General features: G+C 36.5%; 2 protein-coding genes across 2 annotated transcripts; one reads left to right on the forward strand and one right to left on the reverse strand.

Moving 5' to 3' along the window:
* The first annotated feature begins 1,304 nt into the window (after positions 1-1,304).
* Positions 1,305-6,287, forward strand: LOC107712549 (alpha-crystallin A chain). The gene is made up of 3 exons (XM_016517857.1): positions 1,305-1,676; positions 2,362-2,484; positions 5,403-6,287. The coding sequence occupies exons 1-3, from the start codon at positions 1,485-1,487 to the stop codon at positions 5,607-5,609; spliced, it is 522 nt and encodes a 173-aa protein (XP_016373343.1). The 5' UTR covers positions 1,305-1,484; the 3' UTR covers positions 5,610-6,287.
* A 1,681-nt stretch (positions 6,288-7,968) lies between these two features.
* On the reverse strand, positions 7,969-17,934 carry LOC107712540 (serine/threonine-protein kinase SIK1-like). Its single transcript, XM_016517849.1, has 12 exons — positions 17,766-17,934; positions 16,944-17,099; positions 16,586-16,702; positions 14,864-14,927; positions 14,628-14,789; positions 14,190-14,314; positions 13,942-14,065; positions 12,745-12,959; positions 12,130-12,493; positions 9,446-9,706; positions 9,159-9,366; positions 7,969-8,299 (listed from the first exon to the last, which is right to left on the reverse strand). The coding sequence occupies exons 2-12, from the start codon at positions 17,082-17,084 to the stop codon at positions 7,969-7,971; spliced, it is 2,112 nt and encodes a 703-aa protein (XP_016373335.1). The 5' UTR covers positions 17,085-17,099; positions 17,766-17,934.
* Positions 17,935-19,222: the final 1,288 nt, after the last annotated feature.

The following is a 19,222-nucleotide window of genomic DNA, read 5'->3' on the forward strand; positions in this document are numbered from 1 at the left end:
AACTTTAAACCGCATAAACACATTTCATTACACCAAATACACAAAATAATGTTCTTTTTAGCAGCATCATATGACCCCTTTAAAAAACATATACTAATGTCTTATTCTGCAAGACCTTTTTCTAAATCCTTATTCTTACCCAATTCTTAAACTTAGCAACTACTTTACTAAGTATTAATAAGCAGCAGTGGCGAGCGGTGACTTTTTTAACCGGGTATGCTGAGTGATAAGATTAAGCCCCCTCCCCCCTCCTCATCGCTTTTAAGACACACTCAAAGAGGAAAACACAGTGGCAGGTGTCGATTTAAAAGTATGCACTTCCTACTTTATTTGTAAAGGAAATTCATCTCCAATCCTTCTTCTATAGTTTCAGGTAGTTATTCGAATGCTAGAAAACAGCTGCTTTTCCGAGTAAAAACCGCCAAATTACGTAGTTACTTTATGATACGTAATATTCAGAGGGTGGGGAGACGACTGAATGATTTATTCATTTATTCATTCATTCATTTTTATTCTCAGTGAATACTCCTATTCTCACTTCCCTTCTCACGGCTTTGTAAGAAGGGAAGTGAGAACTAAAACTCTCACCGGGGTGACACTACTCCAATAATAGACCATGCAAAACACACAAAAAACAATTTAAATTAAATAAATAAATAAAATAATAACAATTTTAATAATATCTTTAAAATATTGCCAACAAAATGTATTTGTAGATTTTTTTAATGTAAATTATTATTTTAGGAAATATATATTTTTTGAATTTTAAAAAAATATATTTAAAAAAAATGTAATGTATGGGAGCTCATGGGAATTTCACTCATACGGTACATTCCCTAGACTAATCCCTCTCTTTATGTGGTCCATGATTTGTATTCTATAGTAGCATGCTGAAATTTTTGAGTCAGCTTTCATAGAATTTTGCAGACTAATTTTTAAAATGAACTTTTTAGTAAAGCTTCAGTTTCAGCTTCAGGAGAAAATATGCTGTACCTGTACTTATAAAGTAGTCAGAACTAAGAAACTTCTGGTCAAACAAGTGGCCATAACACACCATTAGTAATGCTCTGCAGCCACCCCACTTCATCTGTATGGTCTGGTTTGTTTTGGCAGTCACTTATTTTCCGGTGATAACTGGCCAGCAGGGAACTACCGGGAGCCATTCAGGGCTAGACTGTCATTCTCAGGTCAGTGTGCACACCACCGATTCTGCTGACAGTACTGTTCCCACCATGAGATAATGCCATTCCAGAGAGATCCACTTGTAAGCCTCTCTTTCTGCAGCACATGTATATAACCAGCAGCTTGCCTTCACTGGGAACGGCGCACATCATTGGGATCTTTGTCTACTGTACCAGCCTCTATCAGCCTCCTCATACCTGCCTTCAGTCCACATCTTCTGCTTGAAAAATTTCCTCAACATCAGGTGCAAAAAGTCACAATCAGGTTGAAATTTGCCAGTCTACATTGCCAAGCCTGACATTATGGATATTGCCATTCAACATCCCTGGTTTAGACGCACCCTGGGCTACCCCACCCGCCTCTTCGACCAGTTGTTTGGAGAAGGCCTGTTCGACTATGAGCTCTTTCCCTTCGCTTCCTCAACTGTCAGTCCTTACTATCGACACTCACTCTTCCGCAGCTTCCTGGACTCCTCCAACCCAGGCATCTCTGAGGTAATGGACTGCTTCACTGTGAATTGATAAGATTGAGATTTAGAATCTTAAGATGCCATTGTTGTTGCAGAAGGCCAATACAGGGTGTTGATTATCACTAAATCAATGCATTAAGTCGTCTTTGTGACAAACAGCTTTATTAGTATCACCTCAAAATGTGTTATATTGTGGAGGTGAAACATTTAAAGCAGCAAGGTTTCCAGAAAATTCATTTCTAGAGGTATTCCTTACAGACTCCAGGAATTAAATTGCAAATAAGACCTCTAAAAAAAGAGCAAACTGAAAATAATGCATAACCGTGACTGGTGAATGCAGCACTGTATAAGAAAGAAGAAGAAAAAAGGTAGAACAATTGATAGTGTCCATGGAGAAAATTACCAGTACCTTTTCTATTCATTTAATATTTTAGCATGCGAAATAATGACAAGATTTTCTTTCATATTACCTGAAGATCAATGCATCCATCACCGCATTGCACAACAGTGTCACTCCAAATGAAACCACAAGTGAAACATGTCATATACGATTCATCTCCACTTAGATGCTGAATGCTGTTAGCTGAATGAACTGCTTTTCATGAATTTATGGCATTAGTTTTCTCTTGAAAAACTGAAATCCTTATGTATTCTTATCTGCAAACAGCACCACATTGATGTAAATCCACTGTACTTGATCATTTCTGCAGGTGAGGTCTGACAGAGACAAATTCACAGTGTACCTGGATGTGAAACACTTCTCTCCTGATGAGCTCAATGTGAAGGTGACTGAGGACTATGTGGAGATCCAGGGCAAGCATGGAGAAAGACAGGTGAGGTCACGGCTCATTCGGACATGACAGGGAATGTGTTCAATAAGAATGTGTGCAAGAGAAACTTACAATGAAATTGAATTAACTATCCAAATGTTCTCATCAGCTGCTGTGCCGATTTTTCTGTTAATGGAAGGAAGCTGGTATTTGAACAGTAAAGTTGTGAATTGTTTGTGAATAATGCTTTATTTACAGTAATTTAGCTTGTTTTGCATCACAGTGTTCAGTGAACTATGTAACTATGTACTAGTATAATACTAGTGTAAGTGCCTGTGTATGTGTGTCTCGAAGGATTATATAGTGTATAAAAATGCTGTAGCCTATGATATATTCTAAAGATTGTGGGAAAATATAATTATATAATTAGGCTTTTATTCAGTCGTTTCCTTTAGCACAATGTGACAAATCATCACAACAAGGAAAAAGGCCTTGAACTTTCACAGACAGGCGTTCAGAAATGACTCAGTTGCATATATTTTTAATGCAGTACCAGTTGTTAAGCAACCATAACAAATAAATACGCTTATTTTGAAAAAAAAAAAAAAAATAATAATTCGATTTGTATGCTACTGGGAGAAAGTAGTATTTTTAAATGTGAAAGAAATGTATATATGCGTGAAAACTTTTTGGTTTATTTCAGTTTTTATAAGATAATTTCATAGTTCATCAGCTATTCATGTTTACATCACTCTCTTTTTCTCCCAGTTGTGTTTTCTCTTCAGTTCCTTTTCTATTTTTATCCCCATAGTCACTATTTCAGTACTATGGATACACATGTTTATTCACGTTTCAGTAGCACAGATGAGGAAAAAGTGAGCAGATCTCTCAAAATGTTTGTGTCAGATTGACGTCACTTTTGCGTCACAGCCTGCCACCCCATTTGGAGTCCTAAACGCCAGTAAAGGGCTTGTGGGTAATCTTTCCAGGGCTTTACTGGTAGTGTTTTAAAATGCCTGGACCCTAAAGCTGTTCTGTCAACAGCATTCACGAGAGACTATGACTATGTTTGGGCAGTGCTTGAATCATTGATGAACTGTACTGATATGTACACTGCAGTATATGAGCTCAAATCTACACTAATGTAATCAAGATCAAACTAATCTAAATCTAATCTAAAAGTCAAATGTACAATTCATATTTGTGAGAAAAGAGTAAACAGATTTGCAGTAAGATTCAGATTGATTTCGTGGAAAATTCTTAATAACTGAAAAAGGCTTTCTTCAGAGATAAACTGAGCTTCAGAGCTGTTTCTCAAAAACATGTGAACAGCTGTCCAACTCTTGACGGATTACTTTTCTATTCATTACTTTATTATTCTTTTCATTCCTACATTCATTTAATCTATTTTTAGCTTATTTAAAAAGCCTTTAAAATAGTACTTGAAAGTGGATCTTTAATAAAATGAGGTTCCTATTTCGGTTCTTCTTCTTACAATAATAAGTCCCCTAGAAGTAAATCTAACTTAAATCTAAAGGTCAGTATACTGAAAAAAATGATACTACATTTTTTAAGGTAAGTGGTTGCAAACAATTTATTTTAGCTACATTAAAAGAAAATATTGAAAGTCAACTAAATTTATTTAAATGTCTAAAATAAATTGATTGCAACCACATTAAAAACATTTTAACAAATTCAATGAATCATTTTTTTTTCAGTGACTAGATTCAGATTTGCCAGACTCAGACTGATTTAGTAAATACTAATAAATGAAAAAGGATTTCTTCAGAAATAAACAGTTTGCTGAGCCACTGTTACCTAAATGTTACCAACATGAAAATTGGTATCTACATCTTGATGGATTGCTTTTACATTAATTATATATACATATAATTTATATTAATTAAACATCAATTTTATATACACTGAAAAAAAGTATACTCATTTTTTAAGGTAAGTGGTTGCAAACAATTTATTTTAGCTACATTAAAAAAAAAAAAACATGTTGAATGTTAGTCAACTAAATGTGTTTATTTAAATGTAGCTAAAATAAATTGATTGCAACCACTTACCTTAAAAAATTTAAGTAAATTCAATAAATCATTTTTTCCAGTGTACATGTAAAATGTAAGCCTCTAAAATGGTACTTTGAAGTGGATCTATGCTAAAATAGGGCTTTTATACGGTGGCCGAGAAATGCAAAGCAAATCACAATTCTGAAAACAAAATAACACTTATCCATCTGCGCCACTAGAGCTGATGTTTTCAGCTACTTTTAACTAAATGTGAATATACACTCCGTATTTTTTATTCCAGAGTAAGGGCAATTCATACAATACATTTAAACTGAGCTACTTTAATACCATCTCCGAACTTTCTACCACGACTCTGCTGTTCTTCGGCTGGTTTTTCCTGTATACGTTGGTTGACAGATGTCTCGTCCAGTCAGCGGTGAGTAATCCCAAACCAATGGCGCTGTCTCAAACTATACCTACCTCTTCCGGTTTGTCTGATTTGTCGTTGTGTTTTTTGACTTGTTAATTTGTTTTTGGATTTGTCGTTGTGTTTTCTGACTTGTTAATTTGTTTTCGGATTTGTCTTTGTGTTTTCTGACTTGTTATTTTGTTTTCGAATTTGTCATTGTGTTTTCTGACTTGTTATAATGTTTTCTGAATTGTTGTTGTGCTTTCTGAATTGTTATTTTGTTTTTTAGACTTGCATTTGCGTTTGTAATTTGTTATTTTGTTTTCAGAATTGTGATTTGCTTTGCACTTCTCGGCCACCGTACTTTTACTTTGGTTCTTATTCTTAACAGTAATTCCTATTTTTACACGTTTATTCTTCATTACAATAATTTGGCCTATTTTAATCTTTCCTGGAAATATTTCAAAACCTTCATACCACACTGAATAGAGTTTTCCAACAACACAACTTTTTTTTTTTTTTTACATTTTGCTCTGTTTTGTTGTTTGGCTCCTCAGGATGATCACGGCTACATCTCCCGTGAGTTCCGCCGCCGTTACCGCCTGCCTTCTAGTGTGGACCAGTCTGCTGTCACCTGCACACTGTCTGCTGATGGTCTGCTTACTCTTTGTGGACCCAAGGCTGGTGGCATAGAGTCTGGCCGTGGAGATCACCCCATCCCTGTTACCTGGGAGGACAAGACCAACTCAGGCTCCTCCTCCTAGACGGGTCACTCCCCACAGCTAGGTGGCAGTATTGAGGTGTGAGTGGGGCTCACAGGGGCTTTTATTTCAGAGGGCATCTAAAGGTGGATTTAAGTAAATCCTCTATTTGTTTATCATTAAACAAGCCCTTCCTCCCACTTCCACTTCAAAGGGTGTCAGTGTATATCTGACCTAATACCTTCTTTCATTACTAGCTAATAATCTCCATAATCCACTATGATTGTTTTCATTTTACATGACACACAGGAAATGGATCAGGATGATTGGCTGGGGGTCTTATTTCTTAATCAAGCCTCTGCATTCCTCTCTAGTCAGATGATGAATCGCAAACAGTCACTGCTCTGATTTTCGACCATCCTGGTGATATAGGTAATCCTTACTTAAAAGTATAACCCTTTATTGTGTAGGATCAGTTGGAGAACTAAATGCTCCAAGAAAGGTTGGAGAGCTTGGTTAAAACTTGATCTGTTTGAAGATTTCTGATCCAAGGGAAATTCCATCACCTGTAAGACCATGGCCTTCTCCCTTGACTGTGTCATGACCTCTTTTCTAGATTTCTCTTGTCATTGACAAGAGCCTGTCTTGTAGGTTTAGCCCTGTTCTACTCATTACTGACTCCTCAGGGGTCTACTAAAAAGTAATAAAAAAAATAAATAAAGTTCTACCATTAACCATTAAGAAAATCTTGTTTGTTGTATTTTTGCTATGTAATACAAGTCACAACATACATCATACACAGAAAAAAAAATGGTAACATCTATATATCGCTGCATCAGCCTAAATACATTATTTATACCAGCAAAACTAATTTATTAGTTAAATCGTGTACAAATATCTCTTAAAAGTAACTTTTTGCAGGGTATAATTAAGCCACATAGATTATAGTGATTACAATAACTGGGTAATAACTAGGTATTAACAATGAACCTACCCCTAAACCTAACCTTAACACATGTAGTTACCTTATATAACCCATTACTTTCATATTTAAGTACATTGTAAGTACATGTACTTTAAAAAAAAAGTGCAAGCAAAAGATGCCTAAATGAACACAATAGTTCTAAGCATGAATTAGTATTCAACTATTTTAAATTTTAAAAATTATATTTATTTATAACTGGAACTGAAATCTTAGCAGGAATAACAACTTAAGTAATCTTCTATTATTAATGATACAAATAATGTTACTACTAAATTATGATACAAAAACAACATCTACATGAGTCATAGTAAACTGTTTAAAGGGGTCATATGATGCGATTTCAAGTTTTCCTTTCTCTTTGGAGTGTTACAAGCTGATTGTGCATAGATAAGATCCCTGAAGTTGCAAAGACTAAAGTCTCAAAACCAAAGAGATATTCTTTATCAAAGTTAAGACTCTGCCACGCCCCCCTAAAACGGCTCATTCTAACACGCCCCCACATATCTACCCCACTATGTGGAAATATTTGCATAATCCCGCCGCAAATGTGCACGCAAAGAAAGAAGGCATGGTGTCAGTAACCGCAGTTAGTGTTGAAGCAACCATGTCAGGGAGACGCTGTGTGTTTCAGTGCGAAAGCAAAAGCACTTTATTTGGATCACTTACAACAGAACAGCAATGCATTTTTTTTTTACTTTAAACCGCATAAACACATTTCATTACACCAAATACACAAAATAATGTTCTTTTTAGCAGCATCATATGACCCCTTTAATTGATGTATAATAATAATAATATATTTATATACATCACTTGATGGAGAATATCTAGGCCTAAATAACTACAATCATGACAAAAAAGACCAAGCAATATGATGTCTCTATAAAACTATTCACTTCTATACAAACACACATCTAGCTAATCCAGATCTAGAGACTATTTATTTATCATTCAGTTTCAGTCACTCACTCTTAAACTCTCAAGCACTACTAATGCCGAGTTCACACTGCACGATTTTCAAACTCGTCGGATCGCCGTTGTTTTCACACTGCGTGACTATCTGGGGTAGCATTCAGTTGCTGCTGTGTTTCACACTGCATGACTTCACAATAGGAAGAATCGCCGACAGCTCTGTCTGGTCCGCAAACTACATTTCACAACAAAACACACGCAAGAAGGGATAAGGAAATAACGCGAGAACCCGCATGCGTCAGACCGGAGTTCTCCAGGGAGACTGTAATTATTAAAAAATATATATATAGCCCGCAAATTGTCTGTGAGCTGATTTCCGGCTACAAGGAGAAAAAGAAAAACTGATTATGCAGGAGGGAGATGCAGGGAACAAAATCGGGCTAATATCGTGCAGTGTGAACTCGGCATAAGTGCACACTACACAAATACTAAACTGTGTATTATTAACAATGGATCAAATCATTGTCACTTAACTGAGGGTAATACAGTGCCAATGTGAAGCTCAGCCTGAGGCAGAGACTGAGACTGTGGACTGATCTGCAGTCGAGTTTCAAGAAGCTGTGCGGCTGATGCCATAATGGAGGAAGAACAGGAGAGAGAAGATAGAGAGTCCTGAGGAGCTGACTGTGGTGGGAGCCGAGGGTTCTGGGAGCTGAGGTGAGTCCTCTCACGCTGAGGTGGACTGGAGAAGCTCTGTGGTTCCAGACCTGCACCGTTCTTCACGTGATCAGGGGAATGAGCAGGCTGCACTGAGAGAAACTGCAGCTGCCTTTGATGGCATGAGAAGGGAACCAACCTACCAAAAAGAAAAAGAAAAAGAAAAAAAAAAAAATCTCAATCATATGATATAGTTTATATTTATTAAAATCAGTTAAAATAGGTAACAGAGGGCATTAAATACACCAGTTAACGTTTAACATCTGTACATCAATTTATTTATTTTACTTTTTTACTCAGTTTATTTAAATGTTGTATGTATATACCCGGAGCTCCTGGAAACCAGAACAAATTTCGTGTGTTTGCGCACACTTGGCGAATAAAGCTCATTCTGATTCGGATTCTTTTACAAAGGTGTGCTTGAATTAAGAAACTGATGTTTCTTTCAGGCTGTGGATCTGTGGAATATAACATATTGCCTTTATCCTTTACTCTGCTTCTTGTAGTTTTGCTCATAACTGGAGTCCCTAATCATGCCGATCACAGCAACATGCTGTTGAAAGTGATTGTGAATGTGTATTATGATTTTATTATTTATGGCTAAGAGAGTAACATTCTATTATAGACATTCTTAATAAACATTCGCTAGACGAGTGCTGGCGGGACGTCTAAAACTGATTCTGTAGGAATCCTCCAAACCAGTTACTTGATCCAAACATTTTTTGAGCATAAATAATTTATACATAGTTCCCTTTTGGGCTAATTTGCTACATATTATTACAAAGTGCACTTAAGTTTATTAAGAAACAGTCATAAAAGTGTCTCTTTAAGTACACTTAAGTGGACTTTTATTTAATTAACATTACATTATATGCAATAAGTTTAAAAAAATGTACTTCTAATATTTGTAATACACTACAAGTACACAGAAAATACAATTATGTGCACTACTTAACTTCTTATTTACAAGGGTAAATCATTATTCACTGAATTTTTACCTTTCATTTCTTAAAGAATTCTTCAAGACGCCATTGTGGTGCACCACTGGGAAGCATGGAGGGTTTGTCAAAACCATCGATGTACTACAGCTTTGTGGATTGTTATCTAGGATGCACGTGCGTTGCACAGGCCCCTTAACTTCATTCCAACTCAACTGGCCCTTAATATGACCATTCTTTCTCAAATGAGTTGGGAAAGCCTTCACACCTGACAAAAGAGGCAAAGTTGTTTAATCAACTAGAACTGTTACAGTGATAGAATTTGTGCTGTGAGCTGTTTCCCTGACCTTGTATAAGTGAGGTATCTGAGGATCTCCTTCCCTCCTGAAAGCTGGGTAGAGGAAGATAACTCTGGTGCCCAAGGGTGGATGAAGGAAAGCCAGGATTTCCTAGTGAATACGGATGTAATCCCTGAGTCATGCAGCCACTGGTGTCAGTGCTAATCTCTAATGGGTTGGAGCCGGTGGTGAAAGAACTAGTAGAAGCATAAGGAGAGGACCGGAGGCAGCAGTCTGAGGTGGAGCCATCAACATGATCTATGACAATACCTGAAGCAAGAAACAGATCATATTAAAAAAAATAGTTGACCCAAAAATGAAAATTTGATTAAATGTACTCACCCTCACATCCAAGATGTATATGAGTTTGTTTCTTCATGGAAACAGATTTGGAGAAATTTAGTATTACAACACTTGTGCACCAATGGATGCTCTTCAGTGAATGGGTGCCGTCAGAATGAGAGTCCAAACAGCTGATAAAAACATCACAATACTCCACAAGTAATTCACACAATCCAGTCCATCAATCAACTTGTTGTGAAGTAAAATGCATGTTTATAAGAAACAAATCCATCAAGATGCTTTTAGCTTCAAACCATGGCTAAAATACGAGTCCATAATCCATGAGAACACTTCTTCCAGTGAAAGTCCAACCCCTGTTGTCCTCTAACATCAAAATCCAAGAGCATATTCACGAGTTCACGCTTACATATAATTAGCTGAAGTATGGTAATGCATATTTGGCGTGCTGTCCGGGGAAGGGCTCCGAGCTCGGTAATGGCCCGAACCTAGAGTACCCCCCGTATAAGTGTAGTATGAACTCAAAGTGAGGAGATGGGGCGGAGGGGGGATGCTGATAAACCGTCAATGGATAGAGGTAAAGTCTGTATTTATGCCATGGTGTTGATTAACTTGAGTGCGCTCCACCTGTGTTAATTAGGCTAAGTATCTGACGCGCTCATCCCGAACCTTGTTAATAAAACATAATTTTGTTTAGAACTATTTTGGCCTCTTTTGTCTTGTAAATGGTCTTTGATCTGTGCATATTTTTCTCCTGATTCAGATGAGACAACTTTTTCACTGGAGAAAGCAATATTATGAATAGGGGACTTGTATTTTAGCCAGTGGCAATGGTTTAAAGTTAAAAAGTCTTAATTATGGATTTGTTTCTTACAAACACGCAGCTTCTCACTTCACAAGGCATTAATTGATGGATTCATTGTGGATTATTGTGATGTTTTTATCAGCTGTTTGGATTCTCATTCCGACGGCACCCATTCCTGGTGAGTGTTGTAATGGTAAATTTCTACAATCTGCATCACTTTAATATCAATGTAATTTATGGGATGTTAAATGCAATAATTAACATCAATAATTATAATATTTAATAATGGATGCAACAATTAATAATAAAATCAATAGAACCATTCCAAAAAGAAAAGTTAAATTAGCCTTCATATATGACAAAAGTTAAACTGACAATACGTTATAATTAATGGAATTTGCAGTGAAGACTAATCTAGAGCACGGGTCTCAGACTCAAACTACCTTGGGGCCACTATGCAGGTGGTGTTCTCCACCACGGCCAGCTATAAATATGTAATAAAAGAGTTTTTATAACTTTGAATTTGAACTTTAAAGTTTCTGGCACTGTTAAACAGTTGTTATGTCTGTTAAACAACTCATCTCATCCTCATATCTAGCACATTACTCTGCATTAGTCTAAGTCAAGTAATGACGTTTGAGATTGTATTGTGTGGAAACTGCAGTTTACTAAAGGAAGGTAGCAGTCCAATCGAGCGACTACAACCATCGTAATCTGGTTTACATATACAGTATAAGGACTAAAACTGCAACATTTAGTGGTTAGCACTGTACACTGCATGAACAATGGAAACTGTTATTATTTATTAGGGATGCACCGATACCACTTTTTCCAGTACTCGCCCGATACCGATACTTTTATTTTTGGTACTTGCCGATACCGATGCCGATACCTATGATATTTTTTCAATGTCTATGTGCACTGAAAAAATGGTAACCTAAAAATGGGAACATCTAAATTAACTGGTTTTGTTCAAGTCAAAAATGTTATTTAATCTCGCGGAACCTAAATACATTAATTTATACCATGAAAACTACTTTATGTGGGTTAAATCACATAGAATGAGCTAATATATAGTGGAAGTGGCAGGTTGCCACTTTTTTGCAGTCTTTAATTTAGTTTTCCTCTGTTGTTTGGGGCTGTAAGAATGGTGGTGTTGTGGGCATTGAATGAATTTTGACAGCTGTTTTAATTATTACTGTAAATTGTATTGCTTGCATTATTAACATACACTACTGTTCAAACGTTTGGGGTCAGCAATACTGTTTAGGAATTACTCATTTTAATCAGCAATACAGATAAAAAATGGTAACCTAAAAATTTTTACATTTAAATGAACTGGTTTTATTTAAGTAAAAAATATCAGTAATCACTGAACCTAAATACATTAATTTATACCTCCAAAACAATTTTTATGGGTTAAATCAGTTAGAAACAATTGCAGGTTACCATGTTTTGCAGTGTGCATTAAATTAAAATCTAAACAAGTATATATTGTGATGATGGAGGTCTTTGGGTGTCCGCAATACTTCATTGTATGGACCAATCATATTGAATGTAGTTTCTTTAGAGATTCCTTCAAACTTACTTGGCAAGCAGGAAAACTTCTGGGATGCAGAGGCATCTGGGGAAGTGTGTCTCTGTGATTTTCTGGACTCCACAGAAGGACTGTCCACGGCTTGATCCTCTTTCTCCTCCTTTTTCAAATGCCCCACCTGTGACTCTTTATATGCTGTAGTCTCCAGCTGACAAGCAGCAGAAGCAGAGCATGTGTATTCTACTGTGCTGAGATCCTCCTCCAGAGGCAGCACCGTCCCCCGAGGAGAGTGACATGGTTCTTTCAGCCACTCACTTCCCAGTTTGCTTTGCTGAGGTGCTTGATGCTTCATCACTCTTTCTAACAGCAGGCAGTAGATAGCAGAAAAGTGGTTGAAGCTACTGTTCTGAAGAGACTGAATGAAGATGCATGTTTTTAGTCAATAGTCAATTCTTTATTTATATAATGGAAGTGTTTTATTCATATAATGGAAGTCAATGGTCATGTTTGGTTTTCAACATTCATCAAAATATCTTGTCTGTTGTTCCACAGACGAACACAAAGTCATACAGGTTTGGATCAACTTTAGTGTGATTAATTGATGACAACATTTTCATTATTGATTGAACTTTTTCCCACACAGAGCTTGATCTCTGGTCTTCTCACCTCTATGGTTCTCTTCCTGTCAATGCCCACTGTCTTCATAATACTCAGAACTGCTTCATTGTAAGTTTCCTGAGCCTCAAGGCAGGAAGAGGAAGAAAGGGACTGACATATAGCCGAATGATCAGCCTGCATCCAGCGATGCTGCTTGATTTGTGCCACACTGAATCTCTTGGCAGGGTCAACAGCCAACATTCTCCGTATAAGGCTTTCACAGTCTGTGGAACGAGGTAAATGGCAAGGGTTAAATAAGACAAGATTTCAGCACACCACATCATGTGATAAGTGTCAGCTAAAAATGAACAGTCTGTCATCATTTCCTCACCCTTATGTTGTTCCAAACCTGTATGAGTTGCTTTCTTCTTTGACTTCCATAGTGTGGAAAAAATACTTTTGTGTTCAACAGAAGAAAGAAACTCATACAGGTTTGGAACAACATAAGGGTGAGTAAATGATGACAGACTTTTCATTTTTGGGTGAACTATCTCTTTAAATCAAATGAAGTCACCTTTATTTATATAGCGCTTTATACAATACAGATTGTTTCAAAGTAGTTTTTACAGGGAAAAACAGGAAAAAATTATTTAAACAGAGATGCTGTAAAACAGCTTTGAAAAAAAACAAAAACAAGTGTCATTGTTCAGATGAGGTCAGCTTAGTGTTGAATCAGTTCAGTTCAATGACTGTGTAAAGATCATCAACTATAAAAAATGAGTTCAAATCAGCTGGAAAGCAGCCCTGATGTCCTCATCCAGCTCAGTTCAGTTCTCATTCAATAGTGTCTGCACAGTCAATTCAATGATTTGTTGAATACTAAGTGTCCCCAACTAAACATGCCAGAATGGCAAGACTTTAAATGAATAAAAAGCAATAAAAATTAATACGCAGTTAATATACAGTAGCCATCAAATTGTGAATTGTGTGGGATCAACCTAAGTACATTAATTTATACCAACATAATTTTTATGGTTAAATCAAGTAGAAATAGCTTTGAACGTGCACTTTAAAGAGCTATTTCTACTTGATTTAACTCACAAAAATAGATTTCTTGGTATTAAGTAATGTATTTAGTTTGATTAAGTGATACTAAATAATATTTTTTACTTAAATAAAACCAGTTAATTTAGATGTTACCATTATTAGGTTACCATTTTTTTTTTCAGTTTCACAAGGGCCGCTCTATATATAGGAGGAACATACCTTGTGACATGAAGAATGGCACTCTGAAGCGTCCATCAGTGACTCTTCTTCTTAAGGCAGGGAGAGTAGTGCCATCAAAAGGTAGTGTGCCACAAACCAATACATACAGCAGTACTCCCAGACTCTAAGAGGCAGCCGGAAGACATTCATATTTCAGACACTTCCTTAATGCCAAAAAGGAAATTGAATTTATTTATATTAGACTATTTGCTAAAGTTCAGAGCGTATACTCAAGCTGAAGATCTTACCCAGATATCCAAGGATGGTCCCTCATATTCCTTCCCCTCAAAGACCTCTGGGGCGGCATAGGGAGGACTCCCACACCAGGTAGACAAAGATTTACCAGGAATATAGAAGTTCCCAAAACCAAAGTCTGAAGAAAAATGGGGAGATACCGTATGTTACTAGCCTTGAGATATTATTAACAATGGGCACTTTTAGCAAAAATAAGGTTTCTAACAGCACTTTTCACATCCTAGTTTAATTTGTCTAATAACAATGTCGACAAAAAAGGGAGGAGAAATTCACAGGATAAATCTACCACTTTTGTCAAATATTATTATTACAATAATATCAATTATTATTTTAATTAACTTCTATAACAATTCTAATGATTTACTTTATTAAAATAATGGTTTAATTAAAAAAGTGATGCAATAAAAATAGATGTACATGATCTTTCTTACCTGCCAGTTTTATATTCATGTTACTGTCTAGGAGTAAATTTTCTGCTTTCAGGTCTCTGTGTACAATGTGATGCTTGTGACAATATTCTACAGCATCAAGGATTTGCCCGAACTTACAACGAGCTTCTGCCTCACTTAGATGACCGACTGAAGTAAGATAATCTTTGAAAGAGAAAGATAAGATAAAATAAGATAAAATACAGATTTGTACGTTAAAAGATTCTCTTTAGGCTTACCAAACATCTCTCCATTCTTGGCATACTCCGTCACAATATACAGCATGTCTTTGGTCTCCATAACCTACAATTTCCAAAAAGTAAAAACATGAATTCTTCAGACTGGTCATTCTTCATAAAGAATCTAAATTTTGTAAAGTATCAAAATTACAACTTTTTGTCGTGGCAGAATAACTCGTGCACATGCTTGACACAAAGGAGCTGTTTCTCAAGAGAACACAGGCTGGAATCCTGCATCATCTTCTGATCCCATCTCCTTTCTAATGTCTGCTCTTTTCTGTACTCTCCATTAAAAAGTCAAAATGCCCATAAAAAGTGACATATGTAACTCAAAATGTATGCATCTAAATGAATCTGGAACTCAAATATTAAATGATTGAGAAAGCAGTTGTATTGTGACCTTTCCATTGTGAGGTCATTATTTTCCCTCTGCCACATACTCCTGAGAGACCAGTGTAGGGAGGAAGCAGCAACCATGGGAAAGTCATGGTGCATTAGGATAATGTAAGCTCATTGTAAACTGGCTTACTGCTGGCTTAAACTAGTTAAGTGAGGTGAAAAAGCAAAGGTAAATACAGATAAACTATCAGTTTAATAAGAGAATCAGTGAAAATACAAGACATCTTAAAGGGGTCATATGATGTTGCTAAAAAGAACATTATTTTGTGTATTTGGTGTAATGAAATGTGTTTATGCGGTTTAAGGTTCAAAAACACATTATTTTCCACATACTGTACATTATTGTTTCTCCTCTATGCCCCGCCTTTCTGAAACGCATCGATTTTTACAAAGCTCATCGGTCTGAAAAGCTAGGTGTGCTGTGATTGGCCAGCTATCCAATGCGTTGTGATTTGCCGAATACCTCAAGCGTGTGACGGAAATGTTACGCCCCTTACCATATTGTGATGCCTTGTCCCAGCGCTATGAGACAACACCAATAAAACCCATTATAAACGAGGCATTTGTTGCATCCAGTGGGGACATAATTACGGATTATAATGACTTATACTGTCTTTTTACGCACTGCGTTGCATCGTGCCGCGTAAACATAAAACCATGTCTGAATTTGTGATTCCATAAAATGTGCTGCACACATCTGAATATTTGGGTTGAACTGTTCTGGAACAGTGTTGTAAATACAACTTAACCACTGATTTCTATTCGTGTCCTCTTTTGGAAGGCCAAACAAAGTAGTTTTGCTTTCACAACGAAACACACGGCGGGCTAGAGTGAGCATTTAACCATTATTTTTATTTAATTATCATGAAATTCGGTGCATAAAATAAGCTTCTAAGTGGAAAAATAGACTATATTAGCGAATAATTGTGTTGGATAGAACCATTTACACGCAAATACTGAAAGACAGAACCAATCAATCACAGACAGCGTTCGCTGCTGACGCATGGCTCACACAGTGCTTGTTCAAATAGGGCTGCGTTTCCCAAAAGCATCAGAAACTCTTAACTTTTATAAAGAATATCTCTTTGGATTTGAGACTTTAGTCTTTGCAACTTTACAGATCTTCTTTATGCACCAAGAGCTTGTAACATTCCAAAGAGAAAGGAAAAATTGAAATCGCATCATATGACCCCTTTAAACTCTAATTTAAAATGAACATGGATCAATAAAGGTGTTATTGACCAAGGTCTATCAACACTTTGTGTGCCTGAATATATTATACACGGATAGCAATAAATCATAATGACACAAGCCCACACAGACCTGGTAGAGCTTGATTATGTGTGGGTGCTTCAAAAGCTTCATGATCTGAACCTCTCGATTAATCTTCTTCAGGTCAGATTCATCCAGTCGAGTTTTATCAATGATTTTTATGGCAACCTGTTAAAGCAAAACCAGAGAATAGGTTTGTTTATTAAAAGGAAGAAGTTAAATTACTTAAATAGGCCTATGTGTAATAAAAAGAAGTGAAATAAATAAAAAGGTAATTTAACATAAAAATAAATGAGCAGTAACTCCTATTGCATGTAGCTTAGAGCTATAGGCATATTTGTTCTAATTACTGTAAATGTACATTGTAGATGAAAAGACTTTATAAAGAATATCAAAAACCACAACATACCTCTGTTTTGGTGACTTTATGTCTAGCTAGTTTGACTACAGCAAAGTTTCCTTTGCCTAATGTCTTGATGATCTCGTAGAAACCTACTTGCAGTGGTCTGCCGGAGTGGTTCACCACTTTTTCCTCTGACAAAATCACCATTGTGACAAAGTAGGCCTAAACAACAAGATCAGATAAGCCGTTATCACTGACACTTCAGTTAATATTTATTAAATATTTTATATTTCAGTTAATATATTAGTGTATAATGCACACATTAAGCTATACTGAAATAAAAGGTGTTTAAATGTGAAATAAAAGCGTGTCATTCACAAAGGGTAAATTACAGTACACTGGGGGGAAAATGGTAAAACTAAAACTGGTAGGCTAACATCTAAATTAACCGGTTCTAAGTAAAAATATGATCTAATATCGCTAAATCAACCAAAATGCATTAATATAGCCAACATACCAACAAAATTATTTTATATGGGTTAAATCATGTAGAAAAAATCTCTTTCAAATAACAACTTCAGATTATCAGTTCTCTGAACCGTTCTGGCAAGGTTCTCTCAAAGTTACGAACAAACGGCCTTCCGTCAGGTTATCTTTAATAATGTTCTCAAAACGTCAGCACAAAAACGTTATACGTCGTTCATGAAGCGTCTTCTTCTAAAATGTTTTAGTTTTAGACATTTTTCTAACGTTTTTAAATGTTAGCCGTTTCAGAACCTTCAAAAGTAATGTTCAGCTTCCTTAATATTCGTATAACGTTAGCCTAACCAAATCTTTAAATAAATAAATATGCATAGCTAGAAAGATAAACGTTCTGGTTGTAATTACCTTTTGGAACGCCGATCTTAATCCATTTTTATATTCATATGCTGAACATTTTCAGGAATCCTTTAAATTAAGCTAATAAGCCTGTTTAAGAAGTCAATATCCAAATGATTTTCTTGTTCCTCTCATGAGCAGTCAGTCGTCTCGCGCTGGGCTGTCATCATATCTCCAACAACCGCTCCACGTTTCATCAAGTAGCATATTCCCCTCAGATTTAAGTCAACGAAGTTGGTGAAATCGTCTCCGCCTCCTGCCAACAAACCATAACAAAGTTATTCTTACTTTATTAACGTCACTTTTGCGTCAGAGAGCCGCTGAAACGAAATTTCATGTTGCCCAGCAACTTAACACAGCACACGCGTATACGCAGGACCACAAGTTCCCAGACATTTAGCTACTATCTGATGGGTGTTAACATTAACCCAATAACCTGCGATTAACGGTATAACAGTAGTGGCCCTTCCTAGGGGAGCGTTTACAAAAATCTTTAGTACATTATAGCACTATAATGCAAACTGCAGAGCGCTGTAGGCATCATGACGCAAATGTAGGCGGCAGCAGAGCTACATCTGATTCTCTCAGTGAAGTAGGGCAGATTAGGGAGAAGGCAAATTATTCTGTCCAAGCACGCGCTGAATCATTTAAACTTTTATTCAGTTTTAGTGCATTAAGTTCATCTTTCTGGCTTACTGAGCTTGGGTTTTGGGTGGATGGATGAGCTTGTGAATGGATGTGGGGCAGGAAAACTTGGATGCAAGAAAAAACGTGTTGGGCGTCCCCCGCTGCCAGTGAACCAGTCAGGTTGTGTTTCTGGACACCAGTTTAAGAACTCCCTCTTGGACACTCTCTTTCCCCTCTCTCATTATCAATTGTCATCTGTTCCTACATCCCTCTGCTCCTACATTCCTGTTTACGGTAAAGAATAGCAATGCCAACAAAGGCATCTGATTCTTGTTATATTAGGGTTAATCACTAAGAAGCAAAACAAATGCAGATTAAAAAATAAAAATAAAAAAAGTTGGTAAACTGTTTCCATCTAGCCATGTGTGGTTTTACATTTACAATGCTAAATGCAAGTATGTACATAGAAACTTGTACACACGTCAGCACAGTAAATAGTGACTTCAAAACAATAGTTCTTAATTTTAAGTATTTGGGCAGTGCTTAGTTTAAAAAATAGTTTAAAGTGTTTGGTAGACATGTTCTTTGTTTAGTGGACTTTAATAAGTTCATATGTGTACACATTATTAAAGGCACAATATGTAAGATTTTTTAATTAAAATATCCAAAAACCACTAGAACAGTGCCTGCCAATGACGTCATAACCCCTCGATTTCCGGTTTGTATGATAAAACAGCGCTGCTTTTTTTCCCCCACATACGCGCGACCGGAAGAAGCGGAAGTGATCGACTGTGGCATAATAAAAGCTCCGCTGCTTTCGAGCCGTGTGTCGCGCTCGT

The sequence above is a fragment of the Sinocyclocheilus rhinocerous genome, unplaced genomic scaffold (assembly GCF_001515625.1).
Source record: "Sinocyclocheilus rhinocerous isolate Xijiao unplaced genomic scaffold, SAMN03320098_v1.1 scaffold1952, whole genome shotgun sequence".
NCBI lineage: Eukaryota > Metazoa > Chordata > Actinopteri > Cypriniformes > Cyprinidae > Sinocyclocheilus > Sinocyclocheilus rhinocerous.